Genomic DNA, 26,659 nt, shown 5'->3' on the forward strand with positions numbered 1-26,659 from the left:
TGGGGTCATTTGAAAGCACAAGACCCCTCCTGCTGCTCCCACGGCACCGCTCCTTTCAGGGACTGCATGGAGTGGGAGCAGAGTGGGGTCTCAACTGGCCACACAGCAAATATCCTCCACACGTGAGCTTCTGCCTTCAGCAAGGGGTCTGCACCCTGACCCCTCAACTGTGGGCCTGTACCCATGGGGATGCCCACAAGGCCTGGCATCGTTGGGTGCTGGGGGCTCACCCACCAAGATGCAACCAGCAGCCACTGGAAGGCAACTGCTTTGGTCCCTGCCAACCGTGTTAGATGTAGGGATATGCGTGCACTGCCAAAAGCAGGTAGAGGACACCTGCGAGCTAAGGGCAGGCAGCAAGAACCCGGGCTTGCCATCTCAGCACGTGCCCTCTTCCTCAGGCAGGAGCTGTGTGCCACTGTGGCTGCCCTGCTGGCAGTGCCCCAGCCAGCCAAGCTGATCTTGCAATACATAGGAGGAAGCCACAGGAGCGACTGCCACGCCGACGTGGCTGAAGGGGAAGGAGCTGGCTGGTTCTGCAGTGGACGTGAGGGTGCCCTGGCTGGCACGACCCTGTCTCATGCCAGGCAGCCTCTTCCCAGCCCTTGCCATGCGGCTGCAGCCACCCGTGCCCTCCGCACCCAGCAGCACCCCTGGTGACTCCAGCACAGCTCAGTGCACACCTGCCAATTAGAGAGGTGTCTTTATGGGCACTCAGCTTTGCTACATAGCCAGTGCCATCGCCCAGCTGGGCGTGCATATGACTGCATCGGCTGCTTCACATCTTAAGTCCTTTCAATTACAAAGGTGGAGCCTCCTGTCATCAGCCACCGTGACAGCCACAGTCCCCTTCCAGCTCCCTTGGGAGTCGATGCAAAGCCTCCCACAAACACCCATGTCACCCAAGACTTCCAGCCTGCCATGACTTGTGCGCTGCCAGAGCGGAGATGGGTTTCCACCCTTCCTTCCCTGGCTGGTTCTCTTGCAGCCATTGCTCTAACCCAGGGGTCAGCAACCCCCGGCACGCATGCCGAGCATGGCATGCAAGGCGATTATGCTTGGCACACTGCCGCCAGCCCAGGCTCTAAGCAGTTGCTGCCAGCCACGGAGCCCAAGTCCATAATCTAACCTGCTCACACAATTACCGTTAACACTGACACAACACCAGACATCGCATCTGAACTTGCCACAGGTGAAGCAGGGGGACCTTGGCAGTCAGTGCCCTGCTGCTGTAAAGGTTCATATATCAAGAGATCCCAGGAAGAGGCCGTGCCCCTGCTACAGAGGAAGGCAGAAACTCCCACAGCCCATACCCACTGCGATGCATGGACAGGGCTGCAAGGGGTTATCCTAATAACAAGTGGCAGGGCCAGAATAGCCCTGGGGTCCCTGGGCACGGCTCTGCGCTCTGGTAAGGGACAGAGTCCCGTCATCCTGGAGCGCCCCTGGCCTCTCTCTTCTCCCTCCTCTGGGTCTCATGGACCCAGGGCTGCTGCTGCTCGTCCCTGCGGGGTAGGAAGGGGAAAGGACTCGGGGTTCATGGGTCCTGCCACGAGAGAAGAGAAGAGCTCCTGATCAGGGGAAACAGCCCTCTTGCTGAATCCACTGGCTTTGACCTGAGGAGGAGCAGCAGGAGCAAACAGAAGGAGAAGCGACTTTGGGCTGATCTGTGGGTCCCGGGAGCATGGGGCTGCGAGCACCCACCCGCCCTGGCCTGTCCAAGATCTCCCCAGCACCCGCCCTTGAGCCCTCGGGCTCCAGCAAGCCTGGGAGCAGGCTCTGGACAGCCTGGCCATAGACTCAGGTGAACAAGCTGTGCTCAGCCCCGTGCAGACATGGAAGAGACAAGCCACGGGGGCTTGTTCTCACTGGGATCCACGACCGACCTTGGCTGGCTTCAAGGGCCAGGCTCAGAGCAGCTGCTCCGTGCAAAGCCAGAGGAGCAAGCAGAGGCGCCGTGCTGGTGAGGCGAAATGTCCCTCTTCACCCCTGGCACTAGCTCCGTCTGCTCTGACTTCGGTTCGGGCTCGCTGATGCACGGGAAGCAAAACACACCCTTGCAGCTCACAGGGCCGAAAGCCCGAGCCACGTGTGACCAGCACAGCATGGGCCCGGCAAGCGCTGAGTTCAGCTGAGCAGGCAATAGAGGCACGAGGCTTCCCAGGGCAGGGGCAGGAAGCGCAAGATCACAGCACTTATCTGGGCGCTGGCTCCCGCCCTGGCCTCTGGCACCAACGTGACTCGTCCGACCACACAGGCATTGCCCCATCAATGCAGGACTCGGGTTCTCGGCGAGGCGCCGGTGCCCTCGGCCCAGCGCACCAGTGATGGGCACGCAGCGCCAACCCCGCTGCAAAGCTGCAGCTAGAGAGGGGACAGGCTGGGTCTTGCTGGGGATGGGCAGTGACCGAAGCCAAATGCAGGACCAGACCCGTAGCTGGGACGTACTGGGGTCAGCTTCAAACGCTAGCCTGGCCCCGTTGAGCACAGAAGCCGATATTCCCAAACCCGGGCCCTGCGCCTATGCCCCTTGGAGACATGAGGCTGGTCCTGTCCCCAGCCAGCAGTGCAGGTGATGGGGAGATGCAGAAGCAGATGTCCGAGTCCAGACACCACAGCTTGGTGAGGACAAACTGGCCCTTGCTGCACCAGATGTCACAGCATATGTGCAAGCCACAGGCCGGATCCCCGGGGTCTCATGGGAGCGGACCCCCTGAGTATGTCTGCTCCTGCTGATGCTGTGTTCACATCGATCTTTCCCTGTGCCTGTGGGATCTGTCGCTAGGTCCCGGTGCGCTCTCCTCCCAAGCTGGCCCAATACAGATTATCCATCTTGTGAGCTCCCAGCTCCTGCACACACAGACGTGTATACACGCACACATGCACACACCCAGAGGTATGCATGCACACCTCTTGCAAATCTGTAGATTCGCTGAGGCTGTAAATCCAGGAAAGATGAGCCCAGGCCAGGTTCAAGAGGGCGCAGCTCTAACACGTGTAGTGAAATCACACCTGTTGACAGCAGCTTTGGGGTTTATCCGTGCCCTGATGAGACAGGCCCTGATTCAGCAACTGCGCTAAATCCATGCCTGCCTGTGATCCTGGGCGTTACCCCTCTGTGGACAGGTGCTAGGCCCTGCACATACATATACAGAGAAGGATCCCCTGCCCCAAAGCGCTCGGTGTGCCCCTCTCAATCTGAGCTTCAAAGGGAAGAGTGGTGGTTTGCAGGGAGGGCTCCTGCTCCCGGGTTTTCTCCCAGGGATCTCGTATCTGAGATGAGAGCCTCGCCGTGCTAGGAGCTGTACATTCCCCGCAGTGAGAAGTCACTGCCCGCCAAAGCCTCAGTCTTCCTGGATACTACAAAAATGTGCAGAAAGAAGTGATTTTATCCCCATGTTACTGTTTGGGAACTTGAGTCAGGATCCCCAGGGACCGGTTTGAAGCCCCGCAGAAGGGCTGCGGGTAGGGACTGAGGAGCAATTTGCCCTGGTAGGAGGCAGCTGCCCCCTGAGCTCTTCCCTGGGTGCTCAAGTCCATCACGGCAGCTTCTCAAAGCAGGACTAGTGCCGTCAATCGGCAGAACAGCTGAGAGCCTAGAAGCAAAGGCACTGTGAGAGGGAGACCTCCTTTATGTCTTTTGTCTACACCTTGTATATGCTTATAATCACAGAAAAGCAGGGCTGGAAGGGACCTCCAGAGGTCATCTCTAGTCCAAACCCTGGCCTGAGGCAGGACCAGCCCTGTCCACACCATCCCAGACAAACCCGTCATCTAAACTTCTAGTAAAACCACTGTCAACCCTGACACAAGACATCACATCCGAACCTGCCACGGGGAAAGCAGGGGGACCGCTGCAGGCAACATCCTGCTTGTATAAAAGGTTGTTAATATGCACTCGAGAGATGCCACGGAGAGGCCATGCCCCCGCTATAGAGGATGGCAAAAACTCTCACAGTCCGTACCAGCCTGACCACGGGGTAAAATTCCTTCTTGACCTCAAATATGGCGTTGATCTGACTCCAAGCAGAGGGGCGAGACCCTCCAGCCAGCAACCACCAGGTTTAAGTCTCCAGGTTTAAGCCCAGTCACCACCCCCAGCCTAGCCACATGTCTGTGCCACTAACCCCACTCTTTGCCAGCATCAAAGCCCATGGGAGCGATGGACGGGGAACAGTGCAATGTCTCACTCCCAAAACTAGTGTCGTGGCAGCTATGGGTTTATCAGTGCAGAGAGGCCCTCGTCCTAGCACACGTCCAATTCTGCTCTCCACGCTGCTGTCCATCCCGATGAGTCCCACGCACACCAGTGGGACTGTCTCAGTGTCAGGAGTTCACAGTATAATCATCGCTTAAAAAACCCAGCGGGCTGGCTGAGCTCACAGGAGGCCGCTTCGGAGAAGGGGGGGCATTAGACGCACACGGTCCGAGAGCCTTAACAAATCCTAGCTGTTTTTCTTTCCTCCTCCCAACTGTTGATATAACTTGCTCTGCTGCAGCGAGTTCTTGCCACGCAAGCGCGTGACCCTCCAAGAAGCCGGTCCGCAGGACAGGGTGAGAAATTAGGACAGCCCCAGCTCCAGAAGTTAACCCAACAGGTCAGTGAGCAGACAGTCCCTCGTAGCGTCCGGGACGGCTACAGCTAGCTCAGCGAGGGGGAACAATTGCAGCTGCTTGGAAAAGGGGGTTTGGTGACACATTTTTGACTCGTTGCCAAAAAAACAGAAACCGGAAAAGGGTTAGGACAAATACCAACAACACAGTGAGCCCGGGGGGAGACTGAAATAGCCCCCCACACACCGTCATGGAGCTGAAAATCTCTTTCCACGTGGTTTGGATGGAAGGAACGCCTTCAAGCAGCTGGGTCGGAGGTGTTGCTCAGACACCAGCGCTCCCGTGCTGGCCTGGGAACGGTCCAAACCTCCCCACAAGATCTAGAAATTGAAGGGAAAGCGATAAGGCCCAGACACGGCCCTCTGCTTTGTGAAAGGCGAGGTCGGCGGGGAATGGGAGGCGGTGGGCGTCTGTCGTATGCAACCTTGGTGAATCAGCTTCCTGCGCTCCTTTGACAGCGGGGTGTGGGCTGCGTAGCCGAAGGGGTTAAGAGCTGGGGCACGGCCAGACTGGGTTGGAAGCCAACATGTGATTGCAGGTGGGGCGAGGTGGAGCTATGAATCACTCTCTCTTTTCCTCTACACTTCTGGCAGTTTGTTACCTGTCCTGCTCCTGCCTCCTGGAAAGAGGAAGGACCCAGGTGCCAGCCGGGGCAATCCAGGAGAGGCAGCAGCTGGCTGCAGGGAAACTGCACCGCTGATCCCACAACCAGTGCAGAGGCAACTACAAGAGAGGAAAACCAGATGGAGAAGACCCTGGTGCCTGCCGGATTCCTGGGGTTTTAAGCTCAGTTGCTTTGTATTTTAATTCTTTATTCACACGCATGTGAAGGGGCAGGCGGAGCAGCCCGTGAATCCAGCAGCAGACGATTCAGGGGGTTTCTTTGAAGCCTCTCGCTGGGCTCCTAAAATCGAAGACGCGGGAGCCCAGAGCAGAGCCGGCTTTGCTCTACGCCCAGGCTCCTCCTGCCAGGGAGACCCGATGAGCAAACGAGAAGCAGACTCAGCGTCTGGAAACAACCCAACCGGCAAAAGACTGGAGACAGCGTGCGGGGAGCGCTTTCCCGGAGCAGGGCGCAGGGGGCACCTGGAGCCCTGTGCTTAGCTGAGGGAGGGGAGAGAAGAGGAAGCGAAGACCGGGAGTTCATTACCTCCTCGTTTAGTGTGGGGTGCCGGGTTTGGCCCCTGGCGAGCTCTCTCCTGGGGTCCCGGCGGGTGCGGCACTGAGGGCTGACAACCATGGCTTTCTCCCAGGTGCAGTGTCTGGATGACAGCCACGTCAACTGGAGGTCCAGCGAGTCCAAGCCCGAGTTCTTCTACAGCGAGGAGCAGAGGCTGGCCCTGGAAGCGCTGGTCTCCCGGGGGCCAGAGGCTTTCTATGAGGTCCTCAAGAAGGAGAACATCAGGGACTTCCTCTCCGAGCTGGAGCTGAAACGGATCACGGAGACTTTGGAAATCTATGACCCGGGCTCCGAGTACACCTCACGGCGCGGCAGCACCCCGGGGGACAGCGAAGGCAACCCCAACAGCCAGGCAGCCGAGCAGGACATGGCGCCGTCCTTGGAGTACTGGCCGCAGAGGTCCGACCGCTCCATCCCACAGCTGGACTTAGGCTGGCCTGAGAGCGCCGCTTACCGGGGTGTCACTAGAGCCACGGTGTACATGCAGCCGCCCATCAACGAGCAAGCGCACATCAAGGAGGTGGTGCGGAAGATGATCTTCCAGGCTCAGAAGGTGAGACGCTCGCTGATCGCGAACTTGGCTAGCTTGAGCAGGGCAGAGGCCCTGGCCCTGCTTTGTCTCCCTTCTGGGGGACTGCGCCCCAGCTCCAGGGCTTGGCCAACTCTGCCGTCTCCTTGTCAGGCGTTGCACCAATATTCACCCATCAGCTTCTGCTGCTTCCAAGCATGGAGCTGGGGCCCCGATCCAAGCCCCACGGGGAGCAGCGGGATCCTTTCCTGTGTCTCCCATGGGAGCTAGACCCAGGTCCTTAGGGACCACATGGCCATGGGAGACAGGACAAGGAATAAAAATGATCTGAGTTGCTTCCTAGCTCCAGTCCCGTAGTGAGGATCTCCAGAGGGGCGGGGGGCACTGGAATAGCGTAAGGGGCCAAGGCAGAGCTGGTGTAGACGGGTGCAGGCCACAAACACAGCACTAGCCTGGGGCAGGACTGAGCTGGGCCCGAGGTCTGCATGCTGTTCCTCAGATTCAAGTAGGTTAAAACCAATTACTGATAAGCACTGTCTGGGGGAAATGCCAACATCTGACCCAGCTCAGTACCAGACCACGTGCTTCTGCAGGCATTCAGTAACGAGCACCCCAAAGACAGGCCTCTGTGGCCTTTGCACAAAGGAGAACAAGCAGCTTCTCAGTGGTTTAGCCCTCGGTAAGGGTCTGACCGGGCTTTGGCACAACACACCGGTGCGGGCAGTGTGTGGCAAACAGAGGAGCTGTGATCAGAAGGTGACTAGGGATGAGGGTAGGACAGATTCCTCAACTCCTCGCTGCTTCTTTGCCAAGAGGGCGAGTGGAGCAAGGTCCTCTAGGGATGTTGGACACATACAGAGTCCAGCTGAGACTGCAGCAGGGCACCGCCGTCCTTGTTAAGGGGGTCTGGACCATACGGTGGTCACTGCTTTCTCATGGTTTCACTGCAATTTGGGATCCCGCCTGCAGCCAGGCTCTGCTGCAGACCGGGGGTGTTAAGTCCAGGATAGCGGTTCAAAACCCTGCTCTGCCACAGTCCCCGATGCAACCTCGGCCAAGTCACTTAGCCTCTTGGTTACCCCCTCTATACACAGGGGATAGTCGTGGTCTCCCACACAAGGGCTGGGATGAGGCTGCGTTCACCAAGGCTGGCCACGAGCGCTGACAACATGGGCTGGACGTGGGCAGAAATAAGGGGGGCTCCTGGGACTGGCAGGATTTTTGCAGGCATCGCACTGTTTAGCTCAGTCACCCGTGACCTCTGCTGCTCAGGAAAGCCAGGGCACAGCTGGGGATGGGGGTGCTGGCTTCTAGCTGCAGCCTCCGCCCAGCGAGGGAGGTCTGATGCCTAGCGCTGCTGCTTTCTAGCATTAGAAGGCATTTTCCCTTCCTCTCGCTCCCCCACCGTCTCTCATCACCTGGGCCGTCTGATGAGGAAATGGAAAAACGCTGAGAGACGTTGTACCTCCGTCATGGGGAATTGCCTGTGACGCCCACCCAGGCCATCTCCAACATGTTGCTTCACGCCGGGGAAGGCCATGCCCTGCCTCTGGCAGTTCAGGAGCCGTGCAGTCGGGCGGTCGTTCACACCCTGGCCGAGGACAATCGTGGCTTGTGCAGCATCAGCCTGGCCTGCTTGAGCTGCCTCTTGATCCTGGGAGCAGTTGGAGGTGCTGAGCTCATTCAAAGGACATGAAGCATAGTTAGAAATAGATACTGCCCCACCTGGGGCTGCTGGCTGGGTGCGGGGGACAAAGTCCCCCCAATGCATCTGCTCTCCGGACTAGTCCAGACCACGTACCGGCACAGCACTCCATGGAGGCTTGGGCCACGTGGCCCAGGGCAGGCAAAAATCATCCCCCCCTTATCGAGGTTGCAGGAAAACTGTCTACCAGGACAGCTCTGTCTACACCAGGGCTCTCTTCCCCTGTAGCTATGGCAGCACCAGGCCTAAGGCAGGATCTATACCAAGGTGTCACAGCACCCTGAGGTACGCGAAGATCCTTTCAAGGGTGCTGCAGGCTGCCACACAACGTTAGCACTGTTAGGTATGCAAACATGGTTCACAAGACAAGCCCAGAAAGTTCAAACAGAAATCCATAGTTGTGGTTTTTCTGAGCAGTTTGCAACAAAAAAACCCACGCTATTATTTTCCCACAGGCAAAAAAAAGAAGGAAAACTAAGAGCTGGCATTTTTCAAGAGATGCCGCGAGTCTATGCAGGGGCCCCTCGAGTCTACAAAGGTTGAGAATCGCTGGTCTACACAGTGTTTTAGCTATGCAGGGAAAGCTACAGTGCAAGACCCCCTGGTAAGGACACAGCCCCTGCCGGAGCTGTGCCAACTGCCCTACACAGCACAACTTGGTGTGATCACGATGGATTTGTATAGAGTGACAGTCCTGCCTCGGGCAGGGGGTTGGATGTGACCTCTGGAGATCCCTTCCAGCTGGACTTCTCTAGCATTCAAAGCCCCAGCTGACAAAATCCAGCCACGTAGATGAGGGCTAACTCATGGCACGTGAAGCCCGACAGGCAGATAAAACAAAGCAGGTGCCTTGCTCCTTGGCCAGGCAGCAATCGCAGCTTCCCTCCCGCCCTCCGCAGAGCTCCGTTCAAACCTGGCTGAGACCGTCCTGCTCCTGATGGCAGGTGGGGCTCCCAGCCCAGGGCAGGCAATGGGGCTCGGGGTTACTGACCTGGGAGGAAGGCTCGCGAGTGCCTGTAGGATCAAGCCGGCCTGGCTCAGAGCTGTGACGGATTTAAGGGTGATGGTTCATTGTTTGAAGTGGCTGAAACCATCAAGAGGAAAGAGGCTGTGAGGGGACGGGTAAGGGATCAGGACCCCTGAGCTTTGCCCCTCTCCCCCATGTCCCAGTGGTGGAAGCAAGGAAAGGGACGCAGGGTCCCTGCAGCCTGGCGAGTCACTTCACTGGGTCTCCATGTGAAGTCCCACAGACCCAGGACAATAAGGCAGCATCGGTTTGTGGGCAGGGTCCAGGCACTGCACTGACTGTTGTCCGGATATTCGGAGATAGCCAAGAGCCCCTTGGGCCCATCAGCAGACAGCTGGGGAAAGCTCCCGTTCAGGAGTGGGGCTGAATCTGATCTAGACCCTCCAACTCTCCCTTTGTCAGCGTCCAGCTTGGAAGATCGCTAGTACGCTCAGCCTCACCGGCCTGTGAAGAAAGTGGTGAAGCTCCATTAATTACTGTTTGCAAAACACGTGCGATCCGCAGATAAGAGGCACTGCAGAAGGGATAGGGATCAGGAATATCATTAGTCCCACCCACAGCTTTCCCAACTCATTATTCCCCTAATGGTGCGTTTGGCCCCAGCTAATACCCCGGGCTCATTCTGCAACCGTGCAGCAGACCTGCTGTTATTGCTCTGTGAATCAGAAAATAGGTTAATGGGCCTGTTGATTCCTCCAGTCAAACAGGATCCCGACATTTATAGGCTAATCAAAGTGGATTAGAGTCATTCCGACATCACCAGGTCGGATTCTGAGTTGGCTCACAGGCATGCAACACGTCAGCATCTCCTTAGCGTTCCCCATTACTGGGCTGTGATCTACAGACCTACATAAACACGCTGGTGTTTCTCAATACTTGATCCATCCAAGTATGCAACGCAGCGGCATGTTCCAAATACCTCTCCCGCTGGCTGGGAGTCAGGGGTGATGGAAGAAGAGCTTGGAGGCTGTTGGGGCAGCACTAGTCTGAGCTGGTTTTGGAGCCATCTCTGCTACAGAGCCATTTCCCTTCTTTACAAAGGTTTCAGGGATGGGAAGGGATGGCTTGGACTATATGACCGCAAGGGGCAAACTACTGTCTTGTCTCCCGTACGGTCATTTCCTGCAGCAAGGGTTCAGGGCCACCGTGGAGCATACGCAGTGCTGGATGGGCATGAATGAGAAGACGGAGCAAAGTCTGAAGTCCTCCTTCCCACATCTGGGAAACTGGTGCTTCCCCACAGACACTCCCAGAAGCAAAGGGCACAGAGGCCGTGTCTGCAGCACACAAGCCTTTGCAAAGTCCTTCAGCCCAATACAGGATCCCAGGGGGCTGGTGCCAGGGGGCGCGCTTGCCCCTGCCCTTTCTAGGCCTTCGGGTAGTCATACAGGCAGGAGGTGAAAATAATGTCTTTGGCCATCCCCTAAAAAACCAACTTTGCCAGCAGCCTCCTCCTGAACCAGCCGGACTGCGGTAGGGCTTTAGTGCCAGCATCATACAGACAAGACAGACCCACCCCCTCCACGGGGCTCGTGGGCTAAATGGGCCAGATGGCAGCTGCCCAAAACGAGACGGCACATGGAGCTACACGCCGGCCCCTGCTGCCCTCTTGCATCCAAGGTCCCTGTCTCCTCACCAGGGCTCTGGGAGTCCCCAGGGCCTGCAGTGCAAGGGGACCATCCAAGCCAGGGTGAAGAGACGGCCTCAGCATTCAAGCAGCATCATTCGGCCTCGCTCCAGACACAAGCCCAGGGCTCGCCCAGGCCCCTCTGAGGCTGGCAGCTCAGAGGCCAGGATTGCAGTCAGGAAGCAGCCGACACGGCGCTCCCGGCACAGGACCCCGAGCCCTCCCGCCTGCCCTCCATGGCACCAGGCCGCAGCTGGGACAGCTCGCACCCTGCCCGTGCGGTGGAAGGAGCCCCGCTGAGTTGCAAGCAGCTCCCAGGGGCATCTCGCTCCCAGCTGGCCTCTGCAACAACCTGAGCACCCACAGGTGTGTTTGCACTGGTGGGGAATGGCCTCCCCACCAGCACAGAGTCGCACAAAGAAAAAGGCTCCGGCAATGCGAGGCAGCAGTGAGAGCCTCCAGGTTTTCCCTGTAGCGAGACAGGAGAGGGTCTTAACTGAAAGAGGCATCAAGATGCCTCCAGAAGGTCCATGTAGCAAGGGGCTGAACTGCAGAGCCCACCCCACTAAGTTACAGCACCTGGTTTTGCAGAAGAGCTGGCAGTATCCTCCCCATCCTAGGTCTGACTGTACCTTCTAGCAGCCACAGGTTGTAAGGATCTGAAAATCCTGCCCCTGCAGGACTCCACACAGGTCCAGCTACGTCCTTTTGTACTCTTTTTCTGCCCCCGCCGTGTGAAAGAACCGCACGAGACACAGGGGAGATGGGTCACACTGGGGGCCCCGAGACGCTGGCCCCGTCCAGTGGAAGAAGGGAACGGATCCCCCAGAGAGACGTGTTGCCCCCTGGACTAGGAGTCATGGCAGGGGCTAGCAGCAATAGGAGGCTGGGCATTTGCAGCCAGGAGGGTGGTGTTTATGCAGCAGACGTCCCTGTAGCACAGGTCCACGGCGCTCTGCCCAAAGGAATCGAGGAGGTGTTTCTCCCAGGCACTTCCACTCTGAGAAAGGCGAGATGTCCTAGGGGTAGAAAAGGACTTGAGGGTCAAGGTGCTGAGGCATCAGGGGAGACAGCGTTCCCTGTAGGCTACAGCAAGAGACCAGCTGGGCTCTGCTCCTGGCCTTGCTGATGTGCTCTAACGACAAGCCAAGTCGTTTAAGTGCTGCGGGGGGGGCAGGCTGGCTCCAAAGAAGTCATTCCTCACCCCCAAGTGCCAGTTATGAGAAGGTATTGCTGTCCTTACTCAGGGCTTTGGGGCCAAGGGACTGGCGTGCCATGCAAACACCTGACTGCAAGAGGATGAAAGCAGTGCTGGAGGGTGCTGGGAGGGGTGGGGGTACGAAGGCTGGCAGGGACAACCTCGTGGGAGTGGGGCAGTTCGCAGGGTGGTGCATTTTGGCCTGAAGGTCAAGGGGGCGGAGGCCTCCTTCTGCCCTGGAAGAATGTGCGGATGTCAGCATTTTTGTTGGCCCAGGGCTGGGGCTGGCTCCGGAGGCCGTGTGAAACTCAGCGTCAGCCCGCTGGGAGGAATGCAACGGGGTGTGGAGGGCACATAGGAGAGGGTTTGGGGAGCGATGGGCTCCACTTTGCATAGGACGGATCATTTGTCCCTGCTCCCTGCCCGCAAGGACTGCGCCGTCTCTGCAGGGAGATGCCAGGAGGGCGCAGTCCTGGCCTTACTGAGGTGCCATGTGCTGGGGTCATTTACCCACTTGAGTTGCGTCCCGCCGACTCAGGTGAGCAGAGGGCCGTCGCCGACTCCCAGGTGACACACCGGAGTGAGGCTGCGTATGTTCAGAAGTACCTGGCCTGGACTGGCATGCAGCCGCTGCATTGCCAAGGTGAGGGCTGTTTGCTGCCGTGCTGGTCTCAAGACCAGAGAGAAGTCAGAGTCATGGCAAACTCCCTGGGGAACGGTGGTTGTCCGTGCCCCTGGCGGGCATGCAGTACCAGCCCTTAGCTTCACGCCCTGCAAAGGCCGGCTAGCTTCAGCTCCGAAGCAGGCTGGATGCTGCCCATGCTCCCACACCCAGAGTCTCATTCCTGATCTCATGGGCAGGCCTTCAGCTGGGAGCTGAAGCAAGATGGTAATCAAGAGGATGGGATTGCAAAGCTCTGGTCATGACAGATCACACAAGCGCGGGGCCAGAAGGGTCCTTGAGGCTCATCTCCGACCTCCTGCCCAAATGTTATTTCTCACTCCTCCTCCCTGGCTGCTGCTTACCTGGCCTCCTCCAGTGAAGGAGATGTCATCAACTCCCCAGGCAGCCTCTTCCATGGCCTCACCGCTCTAACAGCGAGGGAGTTTCTCCTGAGATCATGCAGCAGCAGGCTAGGACTGGCAGGACGAGGATTAGAAGTGAGGACTCAAACCATTCGGGGTGGAGGCAAGCAGCTGAGAGCAGATAAATGGGGTCCATAATCCTGGCTCTAGTCTATGCGTATCCCCGTACCTCACTCCTCCGCCTCTCCCTTCTTGCCCCACAGGTGATCGGTGTGGTCATGGACATGTTCACCGACGTGGACATCTTCAAGGACCTACTGGAGGCAGGCTTCAGGCGCAAGGTGGCCATCTACATCATCGTGGATGAGACCAATGTGAAGTACTTCCTTCAGATGTGTGAGCGGGCGCAAATGCATGCTGGGCACCTCAAGGTAAGGAAGGCCAGACAGATGGCATGCGACAGTCACATCCCCAGGGCAGCTGGAGCCAAGAGATGGAGAGGCAGGAGTGGACCAGGGCTGTCTGGGTGCAGTTCCCTACCATCTGACCCCTTCTGTCCTCATTTATACCTGGGCAGAGCACGTGTGCGCTCCCTGCACCCTTCCTGCTACTAGGAGGGGATGTGAGATCCACAGAGATTGCAGCAGTAAGTGGCTGATTCATTCCTGGGGACTGCAATGCATCCTAGACAGCAGAGGCCAAATGCAGCGGCAGAGCTGGGATGGAGCAGGGAGGAGGGAGGTTTGTAGTGCCCGCCTGAGGGAGCAGCTGTTGAGCTCACGATGCCCAAGGTTAGGTCCTTGGCAGAAGATGAGTTCACGGGGCCACGGGGCCTTTGCGTCTCCTGGTTCATTCTCAGAGCTGGGCACTGGCTCAGGACTCAGCTCTTTGTGCCAAGAGACCGGGCAGGCAGGGTGGGCTCTGTCTTTCTTGCTGTGCCTCTGCGATGGGGGTGACACCAGTGCCTGGGCCTGGACAGGGTGACTGAGCTCCCAGGGCAGTGCTGCTGCCTGAAGGGCTCCCTTCTGCATGCCCCAGAGCACAGGCACGCAGGGCAGAGGCCATCCTGAGCTCAGCTGGGGCAGCTTTCCTCTGCAGGGAGATCTATAATAACAGCTGGCTCAAGGGAAGGCAGGCAGTGTTGCTCAGTGGGGTGGCCAGAGACCTCCACTGCGGTCCCGGCTCTACCAGGGAGGAGCTGGCGAACCAAAACAGCCCATGGGACTTGCCCTTTCCGGTGGGGTGCAGAGGTAGGGCAGGGAGGGTCCCTTGTCATTCACGGTGTGGCAGGTGGGGCAGGCTGACAGCTGCACAATGCCTGTCGCTCCGGCCAGCCCAGCATGAAACCTCCACCCAGCGCTGAGTCCTCGGCAAGGAGAACGACACAGATCTGTCGGCACAGGTTGTTTGCCCAGGCTGGTGACGCAACAGGGCGGTAGGCCTTGATGCCCAGGTCTTGGTCCTTCCTCTGAACAGGAAAGAGCGATCTGGGAACAGGTGCCCGAGGACGCAGTGTCTCGGTGCCCAGGCTGTGCCTGGCAGCCGTGGGCCTCAGACCTGAGCCCTCTCTGCATGAGCCAAAGGGCAATTGCTGGTGGGAAGAACATCTCCCCCTGCACGCTGCAGCTTCCCCTTTGGACCTGGGTTCAGCCCTGCCTGGCCCTTCCCGGGCTGAGAAAGCAATCTTCTTTCCCCACACTAGCTGTCACGCCCAAGCTTACAGCTGCCAGAAAACCCCACGCCTCGTCCTTTCCGCCTTGCACGCTGTCGCGCAGGGGTGGAACACACTGGGCACGGCGATAGCGGACCTGTTCCAGCAACTCTCCCTACAGGGACAAGCCCTGAGGCTTGAAATACCAGCCAGGCTCCCTACACACACGCCTGGAGGACTTGCAGAGGATGGAGAAGATAAAGGCCACACGAGCTACAAAAAATTGGACCCTCGATTCACGCAGCTTGTGACTAATCCATACATATCTTGTGAGCTGCAGGCACGGTGCCCAGGTTCAGCACGAGCGAAGGATTTGGGGCCTGGAAGTCGGTGCCATTCAGACCTGTGATGTGTGGGGGAGACAAGGCGCTGCTGTGGGGTGGTGGGGCGCTGTCTGCCCCTCCACTGGCTTTTCAGGCCCCGCTATAGTAGCTACCACCTGTGTCAGCCTCTGCTCTGGAAACCATCCAGGAGTGCTCAGGCCCGATGAATGATGGGGAAGTTGTGGAGGCGGAGAGCACGGCCGGGTTCAACAAGGGACTGGATAAATGCACAGATGACAGATCTATTATTGAGCAGGAAAGTTAGCGATGTCTCCTCTGGCATCTCTAACCCAATAACGGTGGATTCCAGGAAGGGTGCTGAATAGGAGAGAGATACCCAGTTTGATGCTCTCCCTCTATAGCATCCATTTCTGCCACTGTCACAGACAGGACCCTGGGCTACATGGACCAGGGTCTGACCTGGTCCATGTAGTGTATGCTCTTATGTACTTTGGCCAGGCCCCTAAGATGCTGGTGCTGCTGCTCCCGAGGTGGCGCTGATCGATGGTAGCCAGCCCCAGCCATTTGCAAGGCAAAGGAGAAGGGGCCAGTGCTACCCCAGCAGCCAGGGAGAGCCCTGGGGCAACTGCAGCACAAAGGATGGACAAGGAGCCAGCAGGACAGACTGCAGAGCTGTCATGGTGACCACACTCCAGAGATGGGCACCCAGGCAGAGATGGGGGCAGTTACCAGAGCAGGGAGGTACAGCCCCAGGATCAAACAGCTCTGTCCATCGTAACAGCTAGCACTGAATTAGCCAAGCCACATCAAAGACCCCTCAATCCAGGCTGAGCTGGGCAAGACTGTTTCAGCTCAGGGAAGATCCAGGCTGGAACAGCAAGAGCTGGTGCTAGTGAGGCCCCTGGGACATAAGCACAGTCTTGGGGGGCCCTGGGTCAGCACAAACAACTACACCCAGCCGTGTAGGGGACCAAAGGTTCAATTCCAACCTAAGTCTCTCCCCGGAAGACACTGGGCAAGATGAAAGGTGCCACAGAAGCGCTGGTTGTTTTCTCTGCATCTAATCAGCCGGTGCGATGTGCTTGGCAAGGAGCGTGCCAATGACGGTAACGCGGGCAAGTCGTTAAGCAACTGGCGACTTGTTTGTAAAGTGACTCACAACTCGGAGCCACGCCGCTGGGCTCTGCTATCACTCTCGCTCCAGCTTTTCTTCCAGCTCCTGATTAAACAAGCAGATCCGACTTAATAGATCGCGGAGAAGTGGGGAGGAAGGGAAGTAAAGCACACCCCTGGCTGCGGGTGTTTTGCTCCTGCTGGGTGTTACCTGAGAACGGCTTAGGGTCCCTTTGTGCACTGGAGAAAAGCTTTGGTTCAGAAGGAGCTGCATTAAGTCACTGGGAAAGTAGGGAGGCCAGCAGGGCCTGGCGCAATGTGGGGTGAGGTGGGGTGAAGCTAAGCCTGGCTTGTTTGCATGGGTGCGGAAGTGGTCGCAGGGCAGCATTAAACAACCAGTCCTGGAGATCCAACCATCTTGCCTCTCGTCACCCCCTGAGTTCTCCCCGGAGCCGGTCCCGAAGGCCCATTCCTGGCTTAGTTTGCTGCAACTGGCTCAAAGCTGATCTCAGCCCAGCACATGCAAATTAGAGGGATAAGACCTTTGCAAATCAATGCGTTTCATGCACAGGGCGGCAGGTTCTTGTCACGCTGTCTCCTCCCATGCTGCTACACTGCTTGCCTTGCAGCCCTGCAGTCGCCATGGAAGGATCGGACATTAAGACATTTGGGAGTCACGCGACTAACGATTGCCTTTGTAAATCGGTGTCTCCCCCGGGGCCCGAGTGCCTCAAAAGTTAAGCACAGGCTTAAGTGCTTTGAGGGGTCACAGTCCAGAAGGATAAAAGCAGAGACCCCGTTGAAGCCAAGGAGGGGAGGGAATGGGGCAGGGGGGAGCAAGGTCTAATACTAGCTCTAGCGTTATGGGCCTTCAGGAGGTTTTTTTATAGGGAGGCTAAAAGCATGGATAACGCTCCAGATGGGAACACAGGACACCTGGGCTCCATCCCTGGCTCTGCCACTGGCTGTCTGGGTGGCCTTGGGCAGGTCACTTCACCTCCCTGTGCCTCTGTTTCCCTTCTGAGCCTGTGTCTGTTTTGGTGAGGCCACAAGCAATCTGAGCCAGCGGACACTGGGACTCTGCCCAGCACCGAGTGCGAGGGGGCTCTGAGCTCACCAGGGGCTTTTGCTAGGAGCTGTAACATGAATTCATGTTAAATATTGACCTGGGGAAACAGAAGCAACCAAGCTGGTTTTAGAGGGAACATGTTCCCTACGCTAAGGGCCTTCACGGCAGCAAGACCCGTAGACAATGGCGGGGACGGGTGTTGACAGCAAGTGCAAAAAGGTGTTGCTGTCCTCGGCTGTAGGGGAAAGGTGGAAGGGGTCTTATGTGGGGAAGGGAACGCCTGCATGCCCAGATGATTCAATAGGTGTGCTTGTGTCTCTGTTTCATGGCCAGGCCCTGCCAGGGTAACAACCTACTATTTCTAACTGCAAAAGGAACTGGTGCTGACAGCTATTTCTAACTCTTTGGTGCCTGGTGCTGACAGCCCCTCCTCGGTCTGTTAGGCAGCAGCCGCAACCCAGGAAAGATGGACCTGGCCCTTCTCTCAGCTTCCCCTAGCCCCGAGCAAGCATGGGAGCTTCCCAAGACAACAACTGAATGCTGTTAAAGCAGTGATCTGATACAGACCCGCAAGGCAGGGGTGCCCTCAAAAACAGGGGGGTATTAGACATACCAGCCACTTCACTGTCTTTCCATGAATGACTCCAAAGGCCCCTAAACACGGCCCATCCCTGTACTATCCCAGGATGATGCAAAAGGGTACCGGCACTGAGACATGGCTGCACACCCAGCACATATCACATGCCAGACCTCCCGGGGCAGGCTCTGCCTCTTGGGAGAGCTCATGGCACACCCAGTGCTGCACCCTGCCAGCTACACCATTTCTGGGTCAGTGCATGCATCCCAGGGGGTGCTCGCTAACGGACTAGTATAGTGCAGACACCCCCCAAGGCTTGTAAAATTCAGTGTTATCAGTTATCACATGCGTGCTACCCCACAAGACTATAGAGTATAGAACAAAGGGACTGAGAAGCACTATGCAAGGGGTGGAGAAGCTGCATGACAACACATTAGGCACTTCGGAAAGGCAGTTTGCTCCTGAACTCAAGCCCCAGCCCAGCTGCTGACTCGCTGTGTGGTCCTGGGCAGGCTGGTTGATCAGGCAGCATCCGGGCTCACACCGAAGCCCTGGGGGATAACATGGAGCCACCTCCGGGAGGAGTTGTGAGGCTTGGTTAGTCAGCCCGTGTCTCAGCAGACAGCTGAATGCTGCTTTGAAGATAAATGCTGCAGCTCCACTTTCAGGTCAGGGGCCAAGCTGAGTTTCGGTGCCGGGGGTGAAAATTCAATGGAACAAAACCAGATTGACGCCCGAATCCAGGCTAGGAAGGGAGGCACGACAGGACAACCTAAACAAGGGGCCGACCAGGCCAACTGAGGCTAGACCCCAGTCCACATAGGCAGAGCTGTCAGCCCCTTGCTGCCCGTGCCCCAGCCCCAAGGCATCTTTCCAATGGGCTGCTTGATTTTGCGTTGCAGCATCTCCGCGTTCGAAGCACTGGGGGAACTGAGTTCTTCACCCGATCGGCCACCAAGTTCAAAGGTGTCTTGGCCCAGAAGTTCATGTTCGTGGATGGGGACCGAGCCATGTGTGGATCCTACAGGTAACAGAGGGACCATTCGCACCCTGCTACAGTTTCACATAGGCTGCAAGGGGTTAAGCTGACCAGAAAGGGGACCCACAGGCTTTATTTTGAAGGTGGTGTGAACAATGATGACTAGCAATGGATAGTCAGGAATCCTGCAGTGGTCACCCAAGGTGAGATGTACCCACACCCTCAATCTGCACCTGCCGCCCAGCGATCCTAACTGGGGGTCTCAACCCAGACTTGCCCTCAGCCTGCTAAATTGAACGGCAGTTTTGGAGATGAGACTTGATTCTAGATATCTCTTAAGACAGGACTAGGCTGGGCACACGCAAGGCACTGGGAATGGAAGGCAAGCCCAGGCCAGCAAGGTTCAGAACAGCCCCCAAAAGACAGCTCCAGAGTCCAGGGTAAAACAGCTCAGAATCCTTCAACAAAAGATATTTCCATTAGAAAATGCCAGCGATTGTTGAAGTGAAAACTCTCAGACAGGAACAGGCTGGTTCCAACAAGTGTTTTCACTCAAGATCTGCCAGAAGGAACCAGGCTGGCATTTTCTAAGTGGAAACTCAGAGCTTTCAAAATGACTTGCTGTTGCTCTATCTTAGTTCATCTGAAGGGGTCCCGGTTGGAGTGAAACTTTTCCAACAACCTCATCGGAGTTCCTGGGCTTTTCCCTTTTTATGTTTTTAAGGTGGGGAAATGTTTATGATTTTAGCTCCTCCTCCTAAGGCAGGACAAGAGTTTAAAAAAAACAACCCACAAAGTATTTCTGCCAGGTGCAGAAACCATTTCCTGCCCAGCTCTGTGAGACTAACTAGTTCAGAGTTTTCACACCTCTCTAAGCCTTTACGGTGCCACCCTGCCCTGCCTTCTGCCTGACTTCACTCGCACGGCAAACCACTGCTGCTGGCAGCTCTGACAGGGGTAACAGCGAGCCAGGGGGTTGGAGGGCCTGGCAGGGCTGTTCGTCATTGTGCGCTCAGAGGGCTTCTTTTTCCATTCCAGCTTTACCTGGTCGGCAGCAAGGACAGACAGGAACGTCATCACGGTGCTCTCTGGCCAAGTGGTGGAAGCATTCGACAAGCAGTTCCAGGAGCTGTACCTCCTGTCCCGGGGGCTCAGCCTGAAATCCATCCCCATGGGAGAGGAGCCCGAGCCTGAGCCGGTGGCACTACCTTCTGCTTCACCTGTGACTCCTGCCAATGCCGTGGTGAAGAAGCTGATTAACCCCAAATATGCCTTGGTGAAGGCCAAGAGTGCAGATCAGATCACCAAGTCGTCCTCCGAGAAGCAGGCGACCGACAGCCAAAACCAGGTGGCCGACGGCAAAAGCAAGGCCCTTCCTGGGGCTCGGACGGCTGCCGAGCAGCAAAGTGACGTGATGGAGCTGGCTCCGCCCATCCACCCCGGCCTCCTGAACCTAGAGAAAGCCAACATGTTCGACTACCTGCCCACCTGGGTCGAACCCGACCCGGAGCCAGGCAGTGAAGTCCTGGGCTACATCAACATCTTCGACCCCAAGATCAAGAACGTGAAGCTGTCCCAGATGAACCGCATCAAGGTGTGTGATGTGGCCCAGGCCAACGCCCAGCACAGGCAGATGATGCAAAGCAAGGAGCTGGAAGGCAACAAGAGCCACGGCCACGAGTCTGCTCCAGCCTCTGCAAGCCCAAGGGAGGTGGCTCCAGTCCCAATGGAGAGAGCCCCCATGCCTAGGACACGTCTGGATGCGAAGGCTACTGAGAAGAAGGCAGGAGGCCCTTTTGCCAACCTGGCTGTGAGCCAGCATCTGAGACAGCCTGAGACCCACGGCACGGATGTGAGACCCCCTGTCCCAAAGCCAAGGACTGCCCTTGTCAGGAGCTTGACCACAAAGCACGATGCGCTCTGCAGCAATAGGGAAGGGGTCAGGGGGCAGCCCCAGCCCACGGGGGCAGAGCAGAGACATGCTGAACACGAGCCGTGTGGTAATACCCAAATAGCTCACACCAAGGCCACCCACCATCCACAGTCCCCGCCTGCTGCCTGCACCCAGAACGGGCTGGGAGGGGACGAGGACGACGGCGACGAGTACATGACATTCAGTGACCACAGCTGCTCCGAGAGCTCGGCTGCACTCAGCGGCCGCTGCTCCTTTGCCTCGTCCACCTCCGGAGAGTACTTTGAAGTGAGGGACCGCTTTGGACCGCTACGGAGGACCAACTCCGACGTCATCCCCAATGGCATCATCACACACCTGCCCCGGAAACTGAGCGACCCCCACATCAGCCGGGGCACCTTCGTCAGCCCCCTGGGCAGCTTACCATCGGCCAAGAATCTCACCCTAGAAGACGTGTCCGCGAAGTGGAAAAAGGCCATGGAGGAGATTAGGTGTGTGTTAAGAAGGGGCAGTAGCCCGCATCCGTTACTGGATGGCCATGGCCCCTATGCTAGCAATGCCGTGCAGGTAGGGACAATTGTCATACCCTTCTCTCCTTTGCTTTCTTGCCCTGTGCTATGAGCTAGTTGAACACTGCAGCTCCTGAGGCTAGACGATCCCCATCCAAAACACCACTGGGCCAGCTGAGTGGAGGTGGAAGAAGTCATTCCTGGCTTCTTTCTATCATCCCAGGGGCTGTTGAGGATGGCTAGACACTCGGTTCCCCAGAGGGGTATGTCTCAGAGGTTCGGTGCCTACTGTCTCATAAGTGGAGCTTGTCAGACCTGATAAAGCCCTTGGACAGGGCAGGGGCTGAACAAGAGGTCCCATGGGGTGTAAAGGGAAAAGCTGGTGGGAGATTGATTCTCAGGAAAGCCAGGAAAAGGTGCCAAGGGAGCTGGGAGCCAGGTGAGGACACAGAATACAGGACTTTGCACCCAAGTGAGAATCAGGCCCCCTCCACCAGTGCTGCAGCAGTAAGTGCCAGGGCAGTGACTGAGGCCCAGGCAGGGCTGTGCCTGCGGGCGTGCCCTGGCTGTAAAGGCGATTAGCATCAAAGAAGAAAGCGCTGGGTGCATAATTACTGGAGAGACAGCCTGCCTGGCACAGAGAAGCAGGTCCGGCAGCCTCCTTAGGGCAACCTGCAGCAGTCGCAGCCAGCACCTTCAGGCCAGCCAGCTCCATGCACGCTGCCTAGTCACGGGGCCACAGTGAGGGCTCGGGGCTGGCATGGTCCGAGGGCCCGGCTTCTCTAGCTTAGTGCAGCATGACCTGGACAACCCCCCACCAGCTCAGCCATGGCAGGTCCTGCTCCCCTCCCAAACACTCCCACCATTTCATTCTCTGAAAGCTCAGGCATCTGGTCTCCGCTGCACCTCCATGCCCCAGCTCTCAATAGGTCCAGACAGTCCCAACCCAATCAAGGCTGATGGAAAACAAAGAGGCTCCATTAATAGAGCCATTTCCATTCCCCCCAGCCAAGGACCTGGCCCTCTGGGAAGCTGGCATCAGTGCTAACAGAAAATGAGATTCACCAGCCCGGACGCAGTATCATTTGTCCTCTCTTTCCCCCAGGAGGATTCTGCGCCAAAAGGCCAAGGCTGTTTCACTCAAAGAGAGTCAATGCAGCCAGCAAAATCTAGCAAAGCTGGGCATGGCCAAGCCTTTGATACGTTGCCCCAGCTGCCCAGATACAGCACTATGCAAACCGGGTGGGAATGTTTGTATTCTAGCAATAGCTTGCATGAACCCTACTACAAAAGGCACCTGCGTAGCAGGCCGTCATTGAGAGGAAAACAAAAGAAACCTCCGCTCATGCAAACACACACAGGGTATTTTCTTGTGGGTGTAACAACTCTTGCCAGGCTGAAGCCATTGATGGGTAACTCTACCATCCCATCAGTCCAGCCTAGACCTCACTTGGGCTGTAAACAGCAAGCCCTCAGTCCATCTCTTACTACAGCGTAACACCCCTTCCTGTTCTCAGAGCATTTCGCTAGCTATGCACACACAGCACCAGAGCACTGCAGCCGTCTCTGGGGTAGAGGAGAGCAGCCCAGGAGTAACAGCACAGGCGAGGAGGTGGGAAGGGGTTTTTGGTCAAGGACCCTCAGGAAAATCCCACATTGTTTGAGGAGTGCCCCCGGGGTGTTTGGCATCTGTGCAAAGCAGCCCGATAGTTCAGAGCCGACTTGCCCCACTGCCCCCATCCTTCCTGCATTTTGCTTCAACCCCCACTGAATGCCAGTGGCTTTTGCTTAGTGACAGGCACTGTTAAACCCTGCCAGGGCCAGTCCTGTGCCTTACCTGGGTACAGCACCCGACTGATCATCCCAGGCATGATGATAACAACCAGAGGCAGCATTTTCAAGTAGCTGGCCAGGATGGAGCCGGCCTTGGCGTGGTTCAGGTTCTTGGCAGAGAGAGACCTCTGAACAATGACCTGCAGGAGTGTGACAGGAAGGGAAACATGAGCAGCCCCCAATGGCTGCAGCTGGGCCTGGGTTTCTGTCCCTGCTCAAGTGCACCTGAGTTCACGTCCCAAACACCTGGGGATAGTCAGTGCCTGACCCAAATGCAGCTCAGAGCCTTATATCCTGCAGGCCTGTCCAGACAAGAAGTGCTCCCTCCTTCCTTTCCACTAGAGAAGCCTCATACCTCCTTTGGTAAAAGCCCCTGGAGACTTCAGCTCTCAACATGCCTTCCATTGAGAGGAAGGAGGAGTGGGACAAGCTGGGGCCTGTGGTCCCTGCAAGTTGTGCCCTGTATCAGAGCAAGCAGACAGCTAGTGTCTGCTCCGGTCTAAACCAATGAGTGTGAAGTCAGGGCATAGAGGAAGCTGGGACTGGAACAGACCTCTGGGGTCACCAAATCCAATCGTCTGCTCCAGCAGACACCCACATTAGATAATCCCTCTCCTACATGCACCCAGCTTCCCAAGTAAACCATGGGTAAGTGAAACCACCATAGCCCAGTCTAATGCGAGCAAACAGCAGGGCTTGCCGTGAGTGTGTGAATGACAGGAGTCCACACCTGTCCCTAATCTGGCCTGGGGTGACCTGTCTGCCCTATTCACACAGCCCAAAAATGCTGCAAGTCCCAAAAACTGGGAGAACCTGCTGGTACTGGCTGCAGTGGAGGTAGGAGGAGACAGCACAAGAGAGACTCACAAAGCATTGATCCCAAGACCCCGGGCAGACCCTGCGCATGCAGCCTCACATGTACAGGACCATGTAGAGACAGGGAAACTGAGGCGGGGAAGTTAAGCATCTCACCCAATGTCTCTGAGCAAAGCCAGGGATACAGACCAGCTCAGCTCCCCTGCCACCCTCCCTTCAGTGCAGGGGTGCACAGGCACGTGCAGTGGCAGTCACCTCACCAGCATGGGGTAGGGCTTGGGACCCAAGCAGACAAAGCTTTGAGCGAGGAACAGAGGTTCAGTTCCTGCTCTGCCAGACTTCCTATGTGAAATCCCTGAGCCTCCCCACCCGTGCACTGGGCAGCCCCCCACTTGAGGCTGTGGTGAGGGCAGACATGCTGTGAGGTCCCCAGGCACCACAGTGGTGGGCCTTAGCCATGGAAAGTGCAGAACAGTGACCAAAGAGCTGCCCTGCGGTAAGCTAGCGTGCCGCATTCGTGAGCTCAGAGCCTCACGCGGGGGGACCTGTTTGCTGAGGGTGTTACGGCTCATTGCCTAGGACGCCAGCGATCCATCTGCTTTAGCTAAATATTTGTCAGTGCCGTCCAGTGCCCCAACCTGCTACCAGCCTTCCCGCCCCTGCCTTGGGCACCTCCCTGGGATGGCTTATTTTGCACAGATCCACCTCCAAGTGTCCTAACATGCAAGTGCTTTGCAATCCAAGAGAGACCCCCAGGACTCGGGGCCCTGTCTTGCATTGCCTTCATCAGGTGAAGCAGCCATGAAATGCTGTCACTGCTGGGAGCAGAGGGATTCTGATGTGAAAGGGTTTTCACAGGTGCCAGTGACAAAAACTGGCCGATGTCAGGAGAATATGGCCCCTTGAGAGCCATTTGAGAGCAGTGGCTGCAGAGAGGCTCCCAGCAGCCTGGTCATGGGCCCATTTAACTCAGTTGAGTTGATTCATGCAATGTGGGGCACTTAAACTGGCCTAACCCTTGCCTACACTCCACAGAGCTTAATTCAGTAGGTCAGACTCAACCTTCCCAGTCTAGACCACGCCTCAGTGTGTGGGAGTCCACAACAAGGTGGACGGCAGGGGATAAGGGGGCATCAGGGTATTGACCTAACTGAATGGAAACAAAGACAGTGCCATCAAGGGTGTGACCGCAGCCCATGTGGGCATCCTTGAGCCAGTTTTCCTTTGGCCAGCAGGAGATCCTGTAGCAGCACAGCTGTAGCTACTAAGGCTGCAGGCAAGGAGCACATACTCTGGTCTCAGGAGGGCTTGAGCTGCCTTTGCTGTAGCCTGGACTGCTCCAGCCCCCCAATCACTGGGGTCTGTGCTCCAGCACTGTGTTAAGTGGGTGAGGGGTGCCAGTGAGGCCCCAAACTGGACACAGCTGTGCCCAGAGGAGACAGTCTGCCACCTTATCTTGAGTCGCTGTGGGAGGTAGGAAAGCTTCTGGGACAGAAACCCCCTCTGATGGTGCATGTTGCACCTTCACAAAACGTGTGATAGCAGCAGAGGCTCCATGTCACAGATGAGCCCTGAGCCGGCTGGGTCAGAGCTAACCTGGGTACGCTGACATGGGGCAGTCACCATCTGACTGCAGCACCCCAGAAGGAGGCAAATATCTGGTGGGCAGAGCCATATAAAGACTGGACTAGTACTAACAAGCCCAGGCCCGCTCTAAGCCTACATCTGCGAGGGTATGGACCTGCCTTAACCCACCGACGACCTGAAACGGCCACATAGAGGATCACAGTGAGTGGTCAGGCAGCTGTACGCAGGCAGGACAGCAGGGTGCCCACGGGGTCCTAGGTAATGCTGGGAGCTTCCAGGGGAAAGAGCCTGTTTTATCAGAAGACAAGCAATCACAGATGCAGTGATCAGAAAAACTGGGTGAAGGCTCAAGTCATTCTCTTGCTAACTGCCTCAAACCAAGGAAAAAATCTAGCTGGGGAATCCTGAAGGAGGAATGGGACAGGTAGCATGCGAGTAAACTACACAGTCCAGTGAGTGGCAAATTGGCTAGAGGGTCGCACCCAGAGAGTGGTGGTGGACGGGTCGGTGTTGACCTGGAAGGGTGTGGGCAGTGGCGTCCTGCAGGTCTCAGTCCTTGGACTGATACTCTTCAATGTCTTCATCAGTGACTTGGATGAGGGAGTGAAGTGTACTCTGTCCAAGTTTGCAGATGATACAAAACTTTGGGGAGAAGTGGACACGCCAGAGGGCAGGGAACAACTACAGGCAGACCTGGACAGGTTGGACAAATGGGCAGAAAAGAGAATGCGATTTAACAAGGAGAAATGCAAAGTGCTGCACCTAGGGAGGAAAAATGTCCAGCACACCTACAGCCTAGGAAATGACCTGCTTGGAGGCATGGAAGCGGAAAGGGATCTTGGAGTCCTAGTGGACTCCAAGATGAACATGAGTCATCAGTGTGACAAAGTCATCAGCAAAGCTAACTGCACTTTATCGTGCATCAGCAGATGCATGACGAACAGAGCCAAGGAGGTGATACTTCCCCTCTATCGGGTGCTGGTCACACCACAGTTGGAGTACTGTGTCCAGTTTTGGGTGCCACACTTTAAAAGGGATGTGGATAACCTGGAGAGGGTCCAGAGAAGGGCCACTCGCATGGTTAAGGGCTTGTAGGCCAAGCCCTATGAGGGGAGACTGGGGCACCTGGACCTCTTCAGCCTCCGCAAGGGAAGGTTGAGAGGCGACCTTGTGGCTGCCTACATGTTCATCACGGGGGCACCGAAGGGAATTGGTGAGTATTTATTCACCAAGGCGCCCCCAGGGGTTACAAGAAATAATGGTCATAAGCTAGCAGAGTGAACATTTAGACTGGACATTAGGAGGAACTTCTTCACAGTTAGAGTGGCCAAAATCTGGAATGGGCTCCCAAGGGAGGGGGTGC

General features: G+C 56.8%; 2 protein-coding genes across 6 annotated transcripts in view; one reads left to right on the forward strand and one right to left on the reverse strand.

Moving 5' to 3' along the window:
- Window positions 1-26,659, reverse strand: part of SLC5A10 (solute carrier family 5 member 10) — a 68,736-nt gene that overhangs the window by 15,458 nt on the left and 26,619 nt on the right. For all 5 annotated transcript variants that reach the window (XM_025204631.1, XM_025204630.1, XM_006024053.2 and 2 more), the window contains exon 9: window positions 22,898-23,033. In XM_025204631.1, coding sequence (XP_025060416.1) covers window positions 22,898-23,033 — 136 coding nt within the window. The remainder of the gene's footprint in view (window positions 1-22,897; window positions 23,034-26,659) is intronic.
- FAM83G (family with sequence similarity 83 member G) overlaps window positions 4,509-26,659 on the forward strand; it is a 27,682-nt gene continuing 5,531 nt past the window's right edge. Inside the window, exons 1-5 of the mRNA XM_025204627.1 lie at window positions 4,509-4,598; window positions 5,208-6,347; window positions 13,170-13,337; window positions 18,563-18,687; window positions 19,678-21,118. Coding sequence (XP_025060412.1) covers window positions 5,853-6,347; window positions 13,170-13,337; window positions 18,563-18,687; window positions 19,678-21,118 — 2,229 coding nt within the window. The 5' untranslated portion in view covers window positions 4,509-4,598; window positions 5,208-5,852. The remainder of the gene's footprint in view (window positions 4,599-5,207; window positions 6,348-13,169; window positions 13,338-18,562; window positions 18,688-19,677; window positions 21,119-26,659) is intronic.

Source organism: Alligator sinensis, unplaced genomic scaffold, assembly GCF_000455745.1.
Source record: "Alligator sinensis unplaced genomic scaffold, ASM45574v1 scaffold1283_1, whole genome shotgun sequence".
Lineage (NCBI taxonomy): Eukaryota > Metazoa > Chordata > Crocodylia > Alligatoridae > Alligator > Alligator sinensis.